At 52.4% G+C, this 18,701-nt stretch overlaps 1 protein-coding gene across 1 annotated transcript; it reads right to left on the bottom strand.

Annotated features, from left to right (window-relative positions):
- Nucleotides 1-1,839: 1,839 nt before the first annotated feature.
- HTR3A (5-hydroxytryptamine receptor 3A) lies at nucleotides 1,840-14,770 on the bottom strand. The gene is made up of 9 exons (XM_070803140.1): nucleotides 14,615-14,770; nucleotides 12,189-12,355; nucleotides 10,760-10,804; nucleotides 9,523-9,632; nucleotides 7,939-8,108; nucleotides 4,985-5,145; nucleotides 4,467-4,677; nucleotides 4,136-4,364; nucleotides 1,840-2,165 (listed from the first exon to the last, which is right to left on the bottom strand). The coding sequence occupies exons 1-9, from the start codon at nucleotides 14,682-14,684 to the stop codon at nucleotides 1,856-1,858; spliced, it is 1,473 nt and encodes a 490-aa protein (XP_070659241.1). The 5' UTR covers nucleotides 14,685-14,770; the 3' UTR covers nucleotides 1,840-1,855.
- Between the last annotated feature and the right edge of the window lie 3,931 nt (nucleotides 14,771-18,701).

Here is an 18,701-nt window from a genome sequence, read left to right as displayed (position 1 = left end):
AGTAGCAGATGAAACTCATCCCAGCTTATATTAGGAACCAACAACTGGTTAGATAATATTTCATGAGTTCCTTCTGCTGGGGAAGCTGGGTGAGAAGCAGCTCCAGGAATCTAAACCAGACAAGCCTGCTTCCTCAGCCTCTAGGCTTTTTCAAACAGGAAGTTCTCAAGGCTCTGCCTTCCATCCAGCCTCCTTGGATGGTCTGAAAACTGGAGATGCAAGAGCTTGGGGTCAAGGGAAGGTGTCGGCTCAGGTATTCTGCAATGAACCCCTTATAGTTGGGCAGCCTGGAACAGCTCATCCTAGATATTTTAAGAAGTCCTTTTCTTTTAGCCTGGAAGACTTCAGTTCCTAAGAGACAGGCAGCCCAAGACAGGGAGAATGATAAGACGGGAATGAGAAAGGAAGAACCAGAGACAGTCTCAGGCAAACACAGCAGACTCTATGCCATCATTCTTAGTGGGTTCTAGCGTCCCTCTCCTCTGAATACTTGTTAGGTGGAGGCAGTGATGGAGTCTGGATGTTCTTTGTGCATGCCTGCATGCTCAGCTGCTTCAGTCGTGTCCGCCTCTTTGCGACCCAATGGACTGTAGCCCTCCAGGCTCCTCGGTCCATGGGATTCTCCAGGCAAGAATACTGGAGTGGGTTACCATGCCCTTCTCCAGGGGATCTTCCTCATCCAGTGATCAAACCCGTGTTTCCTGCATTACAGGTAGTTTCTTTACTACTGAGCCACTGAGGAAGCCTATGATGTTCCTTAGTGTATCTTTAAACCCTGATGTGTGAGAGAGGGGCCAGGATCTGATATGTAAGATCAGAGACCATGCCTTGGACTCTCCCTCCCTCATGGTCCTGCTTTCTGGTGGCTATGCCGGGGGCTGGCTGCTAAGAGTTCCCAAAGGAGCTAGGTAAGTGCAAGACTTAGCATTCTCTGCTTTCAAACACAAAACCAGTGGGTGCTGGCCGTGGTGCTGATGTTCTTGCTGGAGGAGAGTGGGCTCCCAGCTTCCCCAAGAGGCCATGAGTCCACAATGGTAACAGGACTATGTAGACCCTTCCATCATCTTTCCAGGGGATTACAGAACTGAGCATCATTCTCCCCACCTCCCCACTGCTAAGTGTTCTTGGTTCTGATCTTCACACCTTGAATCCCACCTCCAATTGTCTCCTTCAGAACAGCCATTTGGTCACCTCTTAATTCCTTGGGCCAGAAAGTACCAAACATCTGAAACCACAGATAATTCCCCAACCTCATTACCACCGGTAACTTCAGATCTCATCTTCCATCTGCCTGGATGCTGACAAAGGGTCAATAAGAGAGTTTAGGGATTCATCGCATTTTATTACCTCCTTCATCTGATGGGTGTTCAGGGAAGTGGCCACCGGTGAGCAGGGAGACCTTAGGGTTGGATGAACCTAATGCAGAGTAATGAGGTCCATGTGGCAGAGAGCTGGCTTACCTTCCACCTCAAAACAAGGCTGAGGGGGTGAGCAGAATTCCAAATTGCCAGTTCAGGGAAATGCCCGTGGGGAAACTGAGGCTTGATGTTTAGACAGAGTGAAGTCAGGCCATGTGTGTGTTTCTTCTGATCCAAGAGTGTGTTTTAAAGCCATAATGGGCCTGTATGGGAGTGGATGAGGATGGAAGAATCTTAAACACCAAGTTTGGGGGAGGGAGAGTGAAGGCCCTGGTTTGGGACTGCTGAGATGCATTGGCGCTGGAAACAGGCAGGAACTATATATGTGCCTTGAGAACATCACTGGTGCCCCTTGGCCCTGAAATTCCCCCATCCCCATCCTAACAAGTGCCATCACCCCCCACTCCCCCCGTGGCCGGGCGCTGGGCTGGACCCACTCAGGAATACTGCCAAATGGACCAGAGTGTGACCAGGGTGATGCTGTAGGCCAGCACTGCCAGCAGGTAGATGCGGAAGAGCAGCCGGTCCAGCACGGAGCCCACACGCAGCCAGTCCCGGGCCACCTCTCGACTCCCCTCCCGCTTTTCCAGGAAGTGCCGGATGGAGGTTAGCTCCTGCAGCAGCCCGCGCACCGCCAGGGAGGCCTCCCGAGGTGGCGGGGGAGGGCTGCCTCTGCCCCTCGGGGTCTTCTCCAAGTCCCGGGGTCCCCCCAGATGGCTGTAGTGGTTTCCCATGTCTAGAAGAAGGACAGAGCATTGGCAAAGGAGGGAGGCCAGGCAGGCTCATATGAACACTGGCCTTTACATTTCTAAGGCCTCAGACATTTTTACAACGTATGATTTCAGACCTAAAGAGTATGGAGAGTAACTTACATCTTTGGGTACCCACCGTCCAACTTAAGCAAATAAAGAAAGCCAATGCAGTTGAAGATCACTGTATATCCTTCCACCTTAGTCACATCCTTCATCCCTTCCCAGGTCAGCAAGACCATGAAGTTGATGTTTATCCTAAACACACACATTTTTTTTTTAACCCAAGGGCTTTCCCCAGCCATTTGATATCCATTATATCATTTGAACCTCCTGGCAGCCTCATGCAGAGGCAGCCTTAGAGTGATTACTAACCACACTCTTCACATGAAGATGTGAAAGCTCAGAGAGGTTAAGTGACTAGCCTGCGGTGACACAGCCAGACCATCATTTAATGGTGAGGCTGCCGAGGTCCAGGTATCTGGACTCCAAATCCTCTGCTTTGTCCACTACATCATATCACCTCCCTGCACTCCTCTCCATGACTTTGAATCCTTCTGGACCAGAAAATACACCTTCGGATCATTGCCTTCACCAGATGAAGAATAGAATTAGGCATTAGTTTATGGCACGAGCTCATGATGAGATGGTCTTAGGTTAACCAAACATCTTCTACAAAAGGCCAGGCCCTAGCCAGGACCCAAAGGAGGGGAGAAAGGTGGAGGGTTTAAAACACCAGCTTGGAGTCAGATGAGCCTGGGTTCAAATCATGCCTTCGCCAGGTCCTGGCTCTGTGACTTAGGGCAAGCTCTTTGGCCTCTCTATGCTTCTGTTTCCTCATTTGAAAAATGAAAATGAGGATCCTATTGGGTCACCATGAGAACAACCTGTGATAATGCACAGAAAATGCTTTGCACACATCTGGTAAAGTGCTCAAGAAATCAACAAACCAGTCACTACCACCACCACCGACAGAAGCATGAGGAATTTAGTATCCCTCTGTGCCCTGTCTCTCTGCCTCATAGGTGTTTGAAATTCTAAAGGGCCTGGTCTTTGGCTGATTCTAATGAGAGAGCGTTAGGAACCAGGCTGCAGAGTTGAACTACAGGAGGGTAGTTGTCCCATAAGTGCCTTTTGTTGTCATTGTTTAGTTGCTAAGTCATGTCCAACTCTTTTGGTACCCAAGGGACTGTAGCGCACCAGCCTCCTCTGTAGACCCCATGGAATACCCCAGGTAAGAATATTGGAGTGGGTTGCCATTTCCTTCTCCAGGCAATCTTCCCGACCCAGGGATCAGATTCGAGTCTCCTGCATTGCGGGTAGATTCTTTACTGCTGAGCCATCAGGAAAGCTCTATAAGTGCCTGAGGGGCATCCACTTGACCTCCCTTGGGATCCATCTCAGGTGAGGTCACCCTCAGCCCAGAGGTCTTAGGTTCTGACACGCTCAGTCTCTGGGATCCTAAACCCTCTTCCCCTCCACCCAGGCTGCTGCTGCTGTTAAGTCACATCAGTCATGTCCAACTCTGCGACCCCATAGATGGCAGCCCACCAGGCTCCCCATCCCCGGGATTCTCCAGGCAAGAACACTGGAGTGGGTTGCCATTTCCTTCTCCAATGCATGAAAGTGAAGAGTGAAAGTGAAATCACTCAGCTGTGTCTGACTCTTAGTGACCCCATGGACTGCAGCCCACCAGGCTCCTCCGTCCAAGGGAGTTTCCAGGCAAGAGTACTGGAGTGGGTCGCCAGTGCCTTCTCCACCCAGGCTGATGCGTGAATACAAAGTGAGGAAGGGGTTTGACTGATGTCTTTGGCTGAAGTCTGCCATGAATTCTCGGTGCAGGACGGTACCCAGTTTGCAGGCCCTGCCCAGGCTCTCTGGCCTGGCGAGCCCTCCAGAGAGTCCCCCACCGCCAAGTCCCTGCCTCCAGATCAGAAGTTCCCTTCCACGTGGGACTCTCCCGTTCCTGTCTCACCTGAGCAGTCATCGGTCTTGGCAGCCTGGGAGGTGGCTGCGGGCCTCCGGGCTGTCGACTGGTCCCCTAGGCAGAGGAGCAGGGTGACTCTCTCAAGAACCAGGTGGCGCAGCCAGGCGGGCACCGGCTGCTGCAGGTCCTGTTTGTGTACCAGCCGCACAATGAGGATCGTCTCGGCCAAGCTGATCACCAGGAGAGCCATGCACACGACAAAGTAGACACCTATGCGCCCCGGGATGGGGCGGGGCAGGGGACACACACGGCAGGTAGGAGAGGCTCAGGTCCCTCGGCCCCAGGGACCTCTCCCCCAGGAGCCCGCCTTACCGATGAGCGGCGTGCCGATGGCCGTGGCAGGCAGCGTGTCGGACACGATGATCAGGAAGACCGAGTAGCCCAGGAGGAGCGTGATCTTGAAGGAAACTCTCTCACCACTGTCTGGAGGCAGATAGAAGCCCACAATGTCCACGACCATGAGGAAGATACTGGGCAGAAGCAGGCTGACCGCATAGAAGAGGGGCCGTCGGCGGATGACCACCTGGATAGAGAGAGGAGCTCAGGGGAGTTGGGGCAGACAGGTTCTGGAACCCCAGGAACCCCCCTTCCCCATCCCAGATCTTCTTGCTTCATGGAGCTTTCAGCCTGGACTGCTGAAAAATGTAGACAAATCCCATATACTGTCTCTGGATCAAAGCTCATGGCTGTTCAGGAAAAGTTAAGAGACAACGCAGCTGTGTTTCCCCAACCACTTTGTTTAGGCTGCAGGGCACCCTGGAGTTGGGAAAGGGCTACGGAGGTTCTTCCCCATATGCCTCATGAAGTCTGCCGGGGTGTGCCCCACTCACATAGAACTTCATCTCTGCGTAGCTGTCACTGCTTTCTATACTGAACTCCTGAAACTGGGTCAGCACCCCCAGCAGCTCCCACTCGCCCTGGTTCATGAAGACACTCCTGTCGAACTTCACCTTTTCAGGCAGGCGCCACAGGGAGATGTTGATGTCCTGGACTGAGACAGGAGAAACGGGGCAGCTTTGGAGCCCAGGCCAGGGGCATGCCATACCCTGTGAGGGAGGGGCAGCACCCACGTGGCACGACTCAAGTCTCAGCTCGTAGTCTTCAGCCTGTTTCTTGGCTGTAAGATGAGGTCATGGTGCACCCTGTACCTGTTTGTGCAGGGGGGCTGTTCAGAGGGGACGGGTCCTGGATGGAGACACAGCAAAATGCAAACAGCCGGGCAAACTATTTATTAGAATGCCTTCTCCTCTTTCTGTCTCTGTCTCCTTCTCTCTCTCTCTCACACACGCACACTCATACTTTCAAGCATTCCTCTAGGTTTCCTGTTAGAATTTCTCATGTAGGCAGTGAGCAAGAGGCAGCTTTTCTCATCCTTGCCTTGACAGAGCTGCCTGCCTTCATATTTATTTATTTATGCAGCTACGCCGTGCCTTTGCTTTGGCATGTGAGAGATCTTACACATGGCTGTGGCACGCAGGATGTAGTTCCCTGATCAGGGATCCAACCCAGGCCTCCTGCTTTGGGAGTGTGAAGTCTTAGCCATTGGCCCACCAGAGAGGTCCCTGAGCTGCCTGTCTTTAAAGGTGAATTAGGAAAATAAGCAGAATCCTCTCTTACAGAACAGCAGTTACACTGCTCCGCATCTATACTAGCGAAACAGATATGCATGTGCAGCAGAAGACAGCAGTATCCGTTGCAGCAAAATGCTGCGAAAGATCTAAATTCCCACCAATCAGGGAAATGCTTAATAAAGTTTATGCAGTCCAAAACTTGAACTATTCTACAGCAGTCAACATTGATGAGGAAGAACTAAATCTGTACTAACTGGAAAAATGCCCAAGACTGGTTGTTAAGTAAAAAGACTCAGGTACAAGTATATATTGGAACACAAAACATTTTACATTTATGTAAAATAAAAAACCCATAAAACATTTCTGGACACTTTCCATAGATGTGTATGTATGTGTATGTATTCAAAGGCTGGAGAAGGATCTAGAAGAACATATTATATAAAATATATATCAGTATATATATGTATATCATGATACTGATAAAAATTAAGTCTCGGTGTAGGGAGTTGTTGGTAAGAGTTTGAGATTGAGAGTAGAGGTCAAAAGTCAAAGATTATTTGCAATTATGACTTTTGTTCAAGGGAGTTACGTATTACGTTTGTCATTTACAGTTAATAAAATCAGGATAGCACTGGAGGATGCCTTTATGCAGCAGAGAGGCTCATTTCACTAGACCCTGAAGGCACCTAGCATGCGTCCACTCATTGGAAGTTTGCCAAGCATCTTCCTTTGTGCTAGGCACTGCCTGGGGAGCTAATCATGGCCAGAAATCCTGTCCCTGCCCTCTCTAAGTTTCCATCTGGTAGAGGAGTAGACGTTGAAATAAGTCTTTACAAATGAACAGAAGTAGAGAGAAAACAAGAGCCTATAAAATTGGGTGATGGAGGTGACTTGTTTGGGGGACGAATGGGGGTTTACTGAGTAACTGACATGGACACTGTGATTAGAAGTTGTGTAGAGCGACTTAGCAGCAGCAGCAGAGGCAGAAGGACTTTGGGCTTCTCTCTGGTTCAGACGGTGAAGAATCTGCCTGTAATGCGGGAGACCTGGGTTCAATCCCTGGACTGGGAAGATCCTCTGGAGAAAGGAGTGGACAGAAGAGAATCGTTACCCACTCCAGGACTCTTGCCTGGAGAATTCCATGGACAGAGGAGCCTGGTGGGCTGCAGTTCATGGGTTGCAAAGAGTCGGACATGACTGAGTGACTTCACTTTCACTTTCTTTCACTGAGGGACTTCACGGGAGGTCCAGTGGTTACGACTCCACGCTTCCAGTGCAGGGGCCACGAGTTCCATCCGTAGTCGGGGAATTGTCCCTAGTCCTGCTGCAGGTGTCAGAGGGCAGGAGGGGCGCCAGAAGGAGAAAAGGAGAGGAAGGGGCAAGGTGTCCAAGGAGAAGCAGCAGCATGTGAGTACGGGAAAAAACAAGGGGTGCTGGGGCCGGGAAGGCAGGCAGCTGGGCTGGGGACTGAGTGGCAGGGGAAGCCCGAGTGGTGTCTGTGCTCAGAGGCCTGTAGACCAGGTAAGAGCTGGATCATGTCTCAGGAGGGCTGGCGAAACTCTGAGAGTTTTAAGTCGATAGAGACATGATCAGATTTGCAGGACTTTTCAATTAAAAAAATTGGGGGGAGGGGGGCCACACACATGGGATATTACTTTCCCAACAAGGGATGGAACCTGAGTTCCCTGCATTGGAAGCTCTGAGCTTTAACCACTGGACTGCCAGGGAAGTCCCCAGATTTGCGTTTGCATAAGATCTCTCTGGCTGCTGTGAGGAGCATGAATTGGTGTGGGGGTGGGGACTGGAGGGGATGAGAATGAATGGGGATGGACTGCTGGGAGCTACTGCAATAACCTGGGCGGGAGATGAGGGTAGCTGGCACTGGGGGGGAGGGTCCATCAGTGAAGAAGTGGGTAGATTTGAAAGACACTTCCTGCCAGACCCTACTTGTGACTTGGGAAAAGCATCATCCCTGACCAAGCATCTTGCCCTCAGTTTACACCATCTCATTCCATCCTTAGGACAGCTGAGGGAGGCGACGAGGGTTACACGGTCAGTGCCATTTAGAGGATGGGGAAACAGAGGCTGAGCAACGTGAACAAATAAGAGGTGAGCGAATTGGAAAAGGGAGACTACATCCCCAGGGGTGCTCCTCATGCAGGCATCCCTGGGCCCCTACCTGTTCTCCCGCCTCCCAAAGCCCCTGGACTCACTGGTGTGCAGCCAGCTGGTGAAGGTCAGCGAGCAGTTCTGTATGTCGAAGGGGAAGTTGTAGATGTCCAGGGTACAGGCGGTCATCACCTGGAGGGGCTTGTAGTTCTGGACCTCGCCGTGATGCCGGACATAGACATACGGGATGTTTGGAGACTTCCCCACGTCCACACTGGCCAGGGAAGAGGGGTGGGTTTGGGGCTCAAGAAGCAGGCCAAGCCCTGGATGTCAGAAGGTCTCTGAGCAGCTCGGCAGGGGAAGAGATGCAGAGAGGGTCCAGACAACAGGACAACCTGGCAGTTTTGTCTGGCCTCGGCGTGTCTAAGCTTCTTATCTTAGGCTTCCTTACCTGCCATCGCCAAGGCCACTTTTCAAGCAGTTAAAGAGCATTTCTCCTTTATTCCCCTGGCAACCTAGCCACAAAATGCAAGCCAGGAGTCCATGGACCCCAAAGCCCCAGGCCATAAGAAGAACACCCAGCTGTCCCCCACATGCCGCCCACCCGGGATGGGCAGAGCTCAGTTCCCAGGATCGACCGCCTGGTGGCAACAGGCAGGCTTGGTGGGAGAGCAGACCCTTGGGTTCCATCCCTAGGAATCCTTGAAATTAAAACAATCATTTCCAGGGGTGGGGGTGGGAACAGAACTGGAAAAATCATTGAGAAGAATTAGGGCAAGTAACAAAGTCCTGTATGAGCTCATCCCACTCTCTTTGGGCAGACCCCAGGCCGAGCTCCCCCAAGGGAGCCCTGGAGCTAAGCCTGGGGTCCTGAGCCTGTGGCCTTCTGTGGCATCAGGCTGAGAGACAAGAAGTCAAGGCCAAGGCTACTTCAGTGTTGAAAATGGAGATCCAGCCTGAAACTAGAGATCCCCAGTCCCTCCAGACTCAGCTCTGCAGGGAGTGAGGCTCTCAGTCAGCTGCCTCCCTGAATTGTGAGCAGAACCCCCTGGACATGGGCAATGCAGCGGGTACTGGGTGGAGGACAGCTGGCCCCCACCACCTTCTCCTTCCATCTGTCTCCCCAGCCATCTTCCCAGACCTTGGATTCAGAAGCCCAGGCAGTGGAGCCTGAGGGATGGGGAGAAGGAATGTTGGCTGCTGGGAATAAAGGCTGGTGGGACCTACTTCATCCCAGGGTGCAATCTGTGCCCACTCAGGCACATGTGTGGCTTGAAAGTTTGAGTGTCTCCTGGCCCCAAGTCTCCTCTGCCAACCATCGCTGGCACTTTATTCCTTTCAGAAATATTCCTGTCCCCTTTAAAAACACTGTTCCCCACTAGACTATTATGACAATGTGGATTCATTCACTGGCCTCCTTTCTCCCTGGAAAGGGATCCTTGGGTCAAGGAGAAGAGCAAAGTTTCAGCATCAGACATAGAAAAAGGGGAGTTTTTAAAAGAAAAGGGAGAAAAAGATAAAGGGGAACGAGGGCCCAATGCAACTTTACCTCCATTTCTGCAGGTCTGGTGGAGCATCTCAAATACAACAGCAGTGATCTTGTCTCCTGACCCCCTGCCGTCCCCAGCACCGCACCCCCCCCCGCCCCCGCCGCCCCTGGCTGCCACGCGTCTGATGACAGTACTCACAACTCATTGATAAGGATGTCTGGGACCCAGATGCTGTCTGTGGGGATGGACAATTTGGTGATGTTGTCAAAGTCCTCAGGGTCCCACTGGAGAAACTCATCTGTCCAGTACTAGGAGAGAAGCAGGAATGATCACGGGTGACCCAGTCCGTCATGGGCAGGGCGGTCCGCAACTCAGGCCAACTTCACCGCTCAGAGCCCAAGCAACAAGGGGGGCATCTTCTTGGGAGAATCTGGGTGTCAGTGGCACCCAGGTTACTCAGTGGTACCCAAGAATCCCTTCCCCTCTGCACTCACACATCCCTACATGCGAATATATACAACACAGGCAGATGTAGCCTCTCCCTGGGGAAGGTATCCAGTCATTTCTAATATTATAAACCACCTAGCCATCAACTGAGGTATGTGTGCTAAGTCACTTCAGTCATGTCCGACTCCTTGCAACCCTATGGTCTGTAGCCCACCAGACTCCTCTGTCCATGGGGTTTTCCAGGCAAGAATACTGGAGTGGGTTGTCATTTTCTCTTAGACAAATCCCTTCTTGGGTCTTGATGTACACATACATAGACAGGGATAATGGTATGCACCTCACAGGGTAAGGTATGGCTATAGCTAAATCTTGATCAATGCCTCCCCCACTCTCTTGCCAGAACGACTGGTCTAAAATGTAAATGCCACCGTGTGGCTCCTTTGCCTCTGAGTCCTCCTTGCACCCTGCCTGAGCGGTGCCCATCAGAAGCTGGAGGAGTGGGGAAATGGCTGGGGATAGGAAGATTAAGTGATGGGATCATCCTGTTTCAATCACCCTATTTGGTTGTCATCCAATTTGGCTTTCATAGAGGGAAGAACTTTCTAGCAATCAGAGCTGTTTGAAAGCAAAGTGGCTGCCTTCCGAGCTGCCAGTCACCGAGGTGTTTGATCAGGAGAAGCGGGACAAGCGCTTGCTGGAGAGGCTGTGAAAAACCTTGGAAACCGGGGAGGTTGGGGGATTTCTCCTCCGCTGATCTTTAAGCCGCCTCCCTTTTGCAGTCCTGAGGTTAGAGGGGCCCAGATCCAGGAGACCCCAGATCTCATGAGCATGCCTCTCCCCTCCCCTCCTCTCCCCTTTCTTCCCCTCCTTCCCTTGCCCAAGGCCTCTTAGATTCCCAGCTCCTCTGAGACAGAGGTGCGCCCTCAGCAAGGGTTGCCCACACCCCAGTCCCAGGAAATGGGGATGGGGGAAGGGCTGGTTTGCTCACCTGCCGATACCAGATGTAGGTGGTCAGGACCTGATTCTTCTCATCCTGTGGAAGGAACGGGAGCTCGGCAAAGGCGGCCCTGTGGGCTGGGAGCCCGCCTTGCACACACCAACCCCAACAGGAGCTGCTGCTCTGTGAGCCTGCTCCCTTGAGAATGAGGAAATGGGGTGGGGAAAGGGGCCAGCCAGGAAAAAATCGGCCTTTTACTAGGACACACCTAGGAAGAAGTTCAAGGATTTCTTTTTTAACATATGTGTGTGTGTGTTCACACATATATGTCTTCTATTATCTTCTATTCAGTTGTGTATATTTCACATAAACATATATAATATAATAACATAATAAAAGATAATAATAGAAGACATATATAATGACCGTGAAGAAGGCTGAGTGCCAAGGAATCGATGCTTTTGAATTGTGATGCTGGAGAAGACTTCTGAGACTCCCTTGGACTGCAAGGAGATCAAAGAAGTCAATCTTAAAGGATATCAACTCTAAATATTCACTGGAAGGACTGATGCTGAAGCTGAAACTCCGATACTTTAGCCACCTGATGCAAATAGCTGACTCTGGAAAATACCCTGATGCTGGGAAAGACTGAGGGCAGGAGAAGGGGATAACAGAAGGTGAGATGGTTGGATGGCATCACCGACTCAATGGACATGAGTTTGAGCAAACTCCGGAAGCCTGGTGTGCTGCAGTCCGTGGGGTTGCAGAGTCGGACACAACTTAGCAACTAAACAACAACATAACAACATCATATATATGTATGTCTGTACAATTATATCTGTACGTATGTATCTACACCTATTTCCTACCTTAGCATGAAGTCAAAAGGTACAGACCCACATAAAATGAAGAATTCATCACTCTCCCTCCCTTCCATCCAATTCCCAATCTCCCTTTTGGAAACAGCCAGCTGACTCTAGTAGAGATGGCCAGAGAAGTCAGTTCTGCCCACCCTACCCCAGGGCAGCACCTGCATCTCTGAAGTTGCCTTCTTCTTTATCTCAGCCCAGCATCCAACCCCCTCTGCTGGGCAGTGTATCCCACCCTACTTCAGCAATTGATTAACTGCTTTATTTATGATTAATTCTTCAACCACGATTTAGTAACACCTGCCATGTACCAGAGACGTGTGTAAGACAGTGAGGGTGTAGAGGTGAATAGGATGGTCTGCACCCTCACCCAGCTCACCTAGGGAAATGTGATGTGTGAAGAACCACACGTACGCACAACCCGTGGGCCGGAGGGTGTGGGAGAGGCAGCTGTGCAGGTGACCCCAGTTTTCAGTTTGGGGAGCATCCTGAGCTGTGGTATCAGGGCTCAGGGGCTATGGGCAACCAAAAGCCCACCATAGACTGTGTCTCACATGGTCTCCCACTCAGAAGGTCCACCCTGGAGCAGGGCAGTGGGGCCGGGCGCTCACCACGCTGAGGATGGCGTAGACAATGACGTCGATGGACACAGTGGTCGGTGTCCTCCAGTCCCGCACGGGCCGCACGCCCTTCTTGTAGTTGGCCAGCAGGTGATCTGACAGCCGCAGCAGAGCCGGCCTGGAGGCGTTGGGGGGCTGGGGGTCCCCCCTGTGCTTGGCTGGGAAGGACAGACAGCGCAGCCTGAGTCTGCCCCAGATCTCTGGCCCTGGTTTCGAAGCTAGTAAATGTATCCCCACTTAATCCCACCTCCCAGAACTCCCAGATACCCCCACAGACTGAAATTCCCATCTCCGGAGCGTTTTTTTGCCTACAGAGGTTCCTGCCAAAACCTAAAGGTATTCACAAGGGGTAGCCCCAGCCCCCGTTAATATGAGAAAGGAAGCTGGGCTGTGAGAGCAGGTGGCACAAGGCAGGTGAGGTCTCGAGTCGGCCAAGGATGAGAAGGGTTGAGAGTTGCTGCCCGCCCAGAGGAGGTGGGCCTCTGGGGCCTGGACGAGGGGCTCTGGGAGCCCAGGGAAGCTGGCCCTGGCAGGAGATCCTAGAGAGTGTGGCCCCAAGTGCACAGATTCTAAGCCCAGCGGTCTGCAGGGTGTCAGCCTCAGCAGAGGTCAGAGCTCAGTGTCTGCACAGCTCACGGTCCCCAGGACCCCAGCCCTCAGCTGACGAGGAGAGAAGGGTGGGCACCCAGCGAACGCAGACATTCCCTCTCCGACCTGCAAAGCCCACCCCAGGGAGAGCCCGTCTGCACGCTCACGCGAACTCCCGAGGAGTCCTTGCTGGGCCCCCTTCTTAGTCTAGCTTTCTGGGCTGGTTTGATGGGGTTGGGAAGAGGGCTGGGGTGGGGTGTGGAGGAAGCCAGTAGAAACCAAGCTGCTCCCAGATCCAGAGGCCTGCAAGGATAAAATCGTGAAACCCCACACCTAGGCCCTCGCCCCGCTCTGCGGGGATTTCACAGGAGCGCCTCAGCTGTCTCTCTGGGAAACAGTAAGAGCATTTCCTGAAAGATGCCAGAAACACAAAGGGGAAAGACGGGGTTAGGGGGCATTCTGGAGTACACAGGGCGCTGCTGGGGGCGGCGGGGGGCGGGGCCTTTCACAGCCCAGAGCCCGGCAGGCCAGGCTTTCCCTAGACAAGCCTGCTTCTTCTCCCACCTCATCTACCCTGCGTGCAATGCCTACAGCAAATTGGTCCTGCAGGTTCCCTTTCCTGCCCACCCCACCCCCGCTCCCCAGTAAACTTTCAGAAAAACAACAGCAGAGAGAGAGGGGAAGATGAGAGGATGTTTACTGAGCGTCCCCTTTGGGAATAATACCAATGAGCACATCGTTCATCTCAGTATCAGCCCCCTGGGCCGGCTGCTACCAGAGCCCACGTTACTGATGAAGATGCCCAATGCTCAGACAGGCAAGTACTGTGTCCTGCAGGCAAGGGAGCTGGGATTCAGACCCAGGTCCCTGCGTATCTTCACTGCACCAGCAACAGCCCAGGTCTTATCGTCTGGGATTCTGACCAGACTGGGCGCCGCAGACCTCAGGGCCAAGGACCAGTGCTGGGAGGGACAGAGCTCCCCTCAACCAGACAAGCCCCAGACCACAGTCGTCACTCACAGCCCGGGCCTGCTCGTCCCACTGAGCTACCCGCAACGACACGAGGAAAACCATCGTGCCCCTAAGCCCTTCAGAGCTGTCCATTTAAGCACATCCTAAACTGTGCCCGCCCTGGCTTCAAAGAGCTCTGGCTGGAGAGAAAACCTTCCCACGAAGGGTGGAAGTGGGGGATGACTATTGTCTGCAACAAAGGAAATAGATTCTTTTGTGGCTAAAACTCCTCATATCCCCAGGAGGCGGGAAAGGATGGGTGAAGGAATGCAGAGAGAAGTTTGGTGCTATCTGAGCTGAGCCCTGGAAGGAACTTTTCTAGAAGACAAAGGCCCAAAGAGCTTGTGCAATGAAAGCAGTGAAGTCAGGGAAGATGACATCTGTCCTGGTCTCTACTGCTGCGGAGCTGTGTGACCCTGGGTAAAATCTACCCACCCTGGACTGCAGCATTCCCGTTTATAACAAGAGAGAGGGGATCAAGACAGCTCCAACTTCCCTTACAGCTGTCCTTCGATGAGTCTGGGGGCCCGAGCAAAGAGGAGAGGAGCCCGCTAAGCATTTCCCACACAGCAGGCTGTGCCACGCCCCACTCTGCAAGCTCTGCTCTCACCCTTTGCTCGAGATGCCCAACTTTCTAGCTGTATCCCCAGGGCGTGGAAATTCCCTCTTGCCCACATGCGGTAAGGTCCCTGACTTTCCTGTTGCCTCACCCACTCCAAAACCCTCCTTCCTTCAAATTTTGGAGGCGCTAAGCATCCCCTGCCCCACCTCTGTCCTCTGCCTGCCAGGTGCTGCGTGCTGTCCCACCGTCTCCTTACCCTCTCCCCATGGTGCCAGCAGCGTGGGCAGAAGCAAGCCGAGCAGCGCCCGTGGCAGCCAGGGCAGCATAGTCGCTTCTCTCAGAGCGGCCTTCAGGGTGAGCGCTGCGGAGGACCAGCCTGCCCGCTGCGCTCCACCAGCCTCATATCAGCCAGCCTCCCACACCTCCTGAGGCTGCAGCCTTACGCTGCCTCTGGCCACCAGGGCTGGGAAGCCGCCAAGTTTTCCTGCAATCAATCCTTCCGCTGGATCAGGTTTCAGGGCGGGGAGGGCAGGGGAGGAAGCCCGCCAGGCTGATGTCACGGGGCCAATGGAGCTTAGTCCTCCCGTTCAGCCAGGTGGCCTGGCCAAGTTCCCCAAGGAGTAACTTGGGGACAGAGGGCTGCAGGAGCCCCTGGAGCAAGGGGGCAGCCTGTCTGTTGGGAGCCGCTCTGGGCTGCTGCCTTTGCTTATGCCCCTCGCTAGCATTGAGCCAGGGCTTTTCTGGTGGCTCAGCTGTAAAGAATCCACCTACAATGCAGGAGACCCGGGTTCAATCCCTGAGTCAGGAAGATCCCCTGCAGGAGGGCATGGCAACCCACTCCAGGGTTCTTGCCTGGGAAATCCCATGGACAGAGAAGCCTGGTGGGCTATAGTCCATAGGGTTGCACAGAGTCGGACACGACTGAAGCGACTTAGCAGCAGCAGCATTGAACTGGGGCAGAATGGGGTGAGGTAGGAGAAGCAGGAGGACCATGCTCTTCCTCCACAGGTGACACCGTGTCCCCAGCTAAACAGGTGACTGCGCATCATCAGTAAAGACCAAATATACATTTAACTGCTCCCCAGACACACCTAACCATTGTCCCTAAATGTCCCATTCTGTGTCCTTGGGGCTCCCTGTATGAATCGGTGAGGCACCCCCACTCCCCTGTTTCTTGCTCCAAGTCCTGGCCTGTATGTCCTGGGGGCCCGTGCCTTCCACCAAGTCAGGCACCCCCTCCGCCCGCCCCCGGAGACAGAGCCGGGAAGGTAGGAACTTCAAACACTAAACTTGTTCTACAAGGGGTAGTACCAAAGCTGGAGGGAAAATACGGCAAGAGGAAGATGAAAAGAAGCAGAAGGTAAAACTGTAGAAAAGACCTGGAGAAGAAGCGGGAAAAGGAAGGAGAAAAGGAAAAGATGGGGAAATTTGTAGGAAACAGAAGGAAGAGGAAAATAGAATTAAAAGGCAAGAAGGAGGGGGACAAAAAGGGGAAAAGAAAAAAAGGAGGAGGAGGAGGAGGAATCAGACGCAGCAGGAAGATGCTGAGCCCTGAGCCCAGGGGGGCCTGAGTGTAGCTGTTCCTTCCGGAATGGGACCCTGGCTCTTGGGGGTTGGGTGTGGATCACCTCGGGACAGTGAAGAAGCCTGGAGACCCCGTCCCACGAGCCCACATTGCTGCAGTGAGCTCCTGGGACCCTCCGAGACTGCCCTATTGTGTTGGGAGCAGGGGAGAGCGTGTCATGGGCACAGTGTGTGCATTTGAAAATTAGCTTCTTAGGTAACAGGATTAGAGTGAGCTGGGCAGGCCACAGCCTCCGATGGAGATGTATTGCCCATGCGTCTCTCTCTGATGGAGCAGCAATCAGGTTTCCCCTGAAGAAATTTCCTATTAATGGATTTGATGGCGCACCAGACAAAGGGAGTTGGAGCCGTGGCCAGTGGCGGGGTGTAAATTGCCTCCGATGAAACCGTGGACTCACTTTTGCCCCTTTTAAACAAGATAAGAATTAGTGCGAGGCCTTGATGAACTCTCCTTGGCCAGTGGCGATGAGGGATAAACAGAGGCCTGGCTAATTTGATTCCTGAGCTCTGCCAGTAGACGGCCAGGCTCCTCCCAGGGAGCGGAGGCAGACACGCAGATGGCAGCTGGCCAGCGTGGGTCATGAAAAGCTCGGAGGCTGCAGGGCCCAAAGCCCCGGGCTTCCTTTGAGTCCGGCTGCTCCATGCACCATGGGAAGGAGGACTGTTTGCACACATGTGTCTGGAGCTTTCCACCCTTTGTTGTACTGTCTCATGACTTACCCCTGATTGCTTTTCTTGCTCTCAGTTTCCAGGTTCAAACACTCCAGAGTCCAGAGCGCCTCCAGGACTTGCCTCAGCTCCTAAAGCTAGTTACGGATGGAGCTGAGATTCAGCTTTTCCCATTACAGCTGCATGTTTCCCATCTTCCCCAGTAGATTTTTTACTGGTCTGTAAAACTTTTATCACCAAAGAGCCTGATCTTTTAACACCTATAAACCTATAAAAATTCTGCAACAAACTGTAACATCTGGCCCCATTAGGGGCCCACCTGCTAGAGAAGGGCCGGGGCAATCGTGTGGCTTCTCACCATCGTCCTAAGTGGGAGATACAGCTTAATACTCCCCATAGCCATGAGGAGAGAGATTCAGGAAGCCCCACGGTTGGTTGGACACTCAGGCTTGGCACTTTACTGAGTCCCTGCGAGACCCACCCCTCTCTCCTCTGGGGGAGCATTGAAACGAGCAGAACCCTATGGGCCTTGCCCACCATGTCCTCAGCCTGCGTTTTGACTGTGAAAAAGCTTCAGCCAGAGAATAAATTTAATCAAAAAAGCGAGAAAATGCAGAAACAAGGGAAAATAGTCCAAGACTAAGTAGTCATACCTTAGTCGTTAAGCACAGTCAATGACCTTTCGTTCCTCCTCAAGGGCTATAGCAACAGAACAACAACGATACCAAGAGCTATGGATAATGTTCTGAGCCATATCCATGAGCTGGCTTATAGCTACTGAAACCCCCACCAGGTGGAAGAAGTTAACTACACGATGACCAGACTGCTAGCTGTACTGCCACAACTCTGAGAACTGGCCTCAAGGAAATGGGAACAAACGGACCTTAGAACTGAAGATTAATTGTACTTAAAACAATCAAGATGATTGATGCTGGTCAGACTACCAATGACCAATTTCAAGATGACTGTCAGAGCTGGCTGTGCGGTTTGTACATGTAGCCCCCACCCCAGCCTATAAAAACTCTTGCCCATTGGTTGTGATGGCTGGGGTGGGGGTGCTCAGCCTTTGAACAGAAGTCTGCCCTTCTCCCCAGGTGCCACATCCAAAATAAAGCAAACTTTCCTCTCCACCAGTCTTGCCTCTTTATTGGCTTTCGAGCGGTGAACAGCTGGATCCCACTTTTGGTTATAGCATGGGGGCAGCCTTTCTACTACCCAGTTCTGGGGACCTGACATACTTTGGCATGGAGGCTGGGCCACTTAGGGGTTGTCTGCTCATGGGAAGGGTGGAAGCCAGGAGGATGGGAAGATGCCTGCCTCAGTTTCCCTAGTCCCCCTGCCCAAAGAGGCAGCAGTGGCCTTTATAGGGAGGAGAGTAGAGGAATCGCATTCTCAGACACTGGAGGGTCTCTTCTGTCTTGGTCTTTCTTTCCTCGATGTCCCATCCCATCCCGCCATGACCTGTTCCCTAATAAGGACCTGATCTGATCCTTGGAATGGCCTGGGCCTGGCCGCCAGCAACAATACCTGCTATTTATCAAGCATTCTATGTGCTAGGCACCGTGCTAAGCTCTTTATCGTATTTAATCCTTACTTCCTGTGAAGAAAATATTACTCCCATACTGCAGGTGAGGAAACTGAGGCACAGAGAAGTTAAGCAACCTTACATAGCAATTAAATGGAGAGTGTGGTATTAAGTCTTATAGACTCAAAAGCCTGAGCATTTAACCACCTGCTTGCACAGGGTCCCAGAGCATCTCTTTGAGATCCAGGCTGATGGGACTCTGGCTCCAATCCCTGGAATGGATGGGGATCCTCGTTCTTACCTTGATGAGTTTTGTTGAAAAGCTAAGCTCCAGAGTCTACTAATTAAAGGTATTTTTATCGAGGAGTATCATAAGTAAGAATATATAATGACTTAATGGACTGTGAAGTGTACCATTTTCACCACTACAAAATGGATTCAAAAATACCACACACTACCATTCAGGTCCCAGCAAAGCCCATTTCTGCAAATGTCAGGTGTGGGCTGCACAGTGAATGTGGGACTAGTGACTTCTGCAGTTCTTCCTCACGGTATGAATGTGATG

Source organism: Bos indicus, chromosome 15 (genome assembly GCF_029378745.1).
Source record: "Bos indicus isolate NIAB-ARS_2022 breed Sahiwal x Tharparkar chromosome 15, NIAB-ARS_B.indTharparkar_mat_pri_1.0, whole genome shotgun sequence".
Classification (NCBI taxonomy): Eukaryota; Metazoa; Chordata; class Mammalia; order Artiodactyla; family Bovidae; genus Bos; species Bos indicus.
Note: the sequence above shows the minus strand (reverse complement) of the source record. Positions and strands in the feature narration are given on the sequence as shown.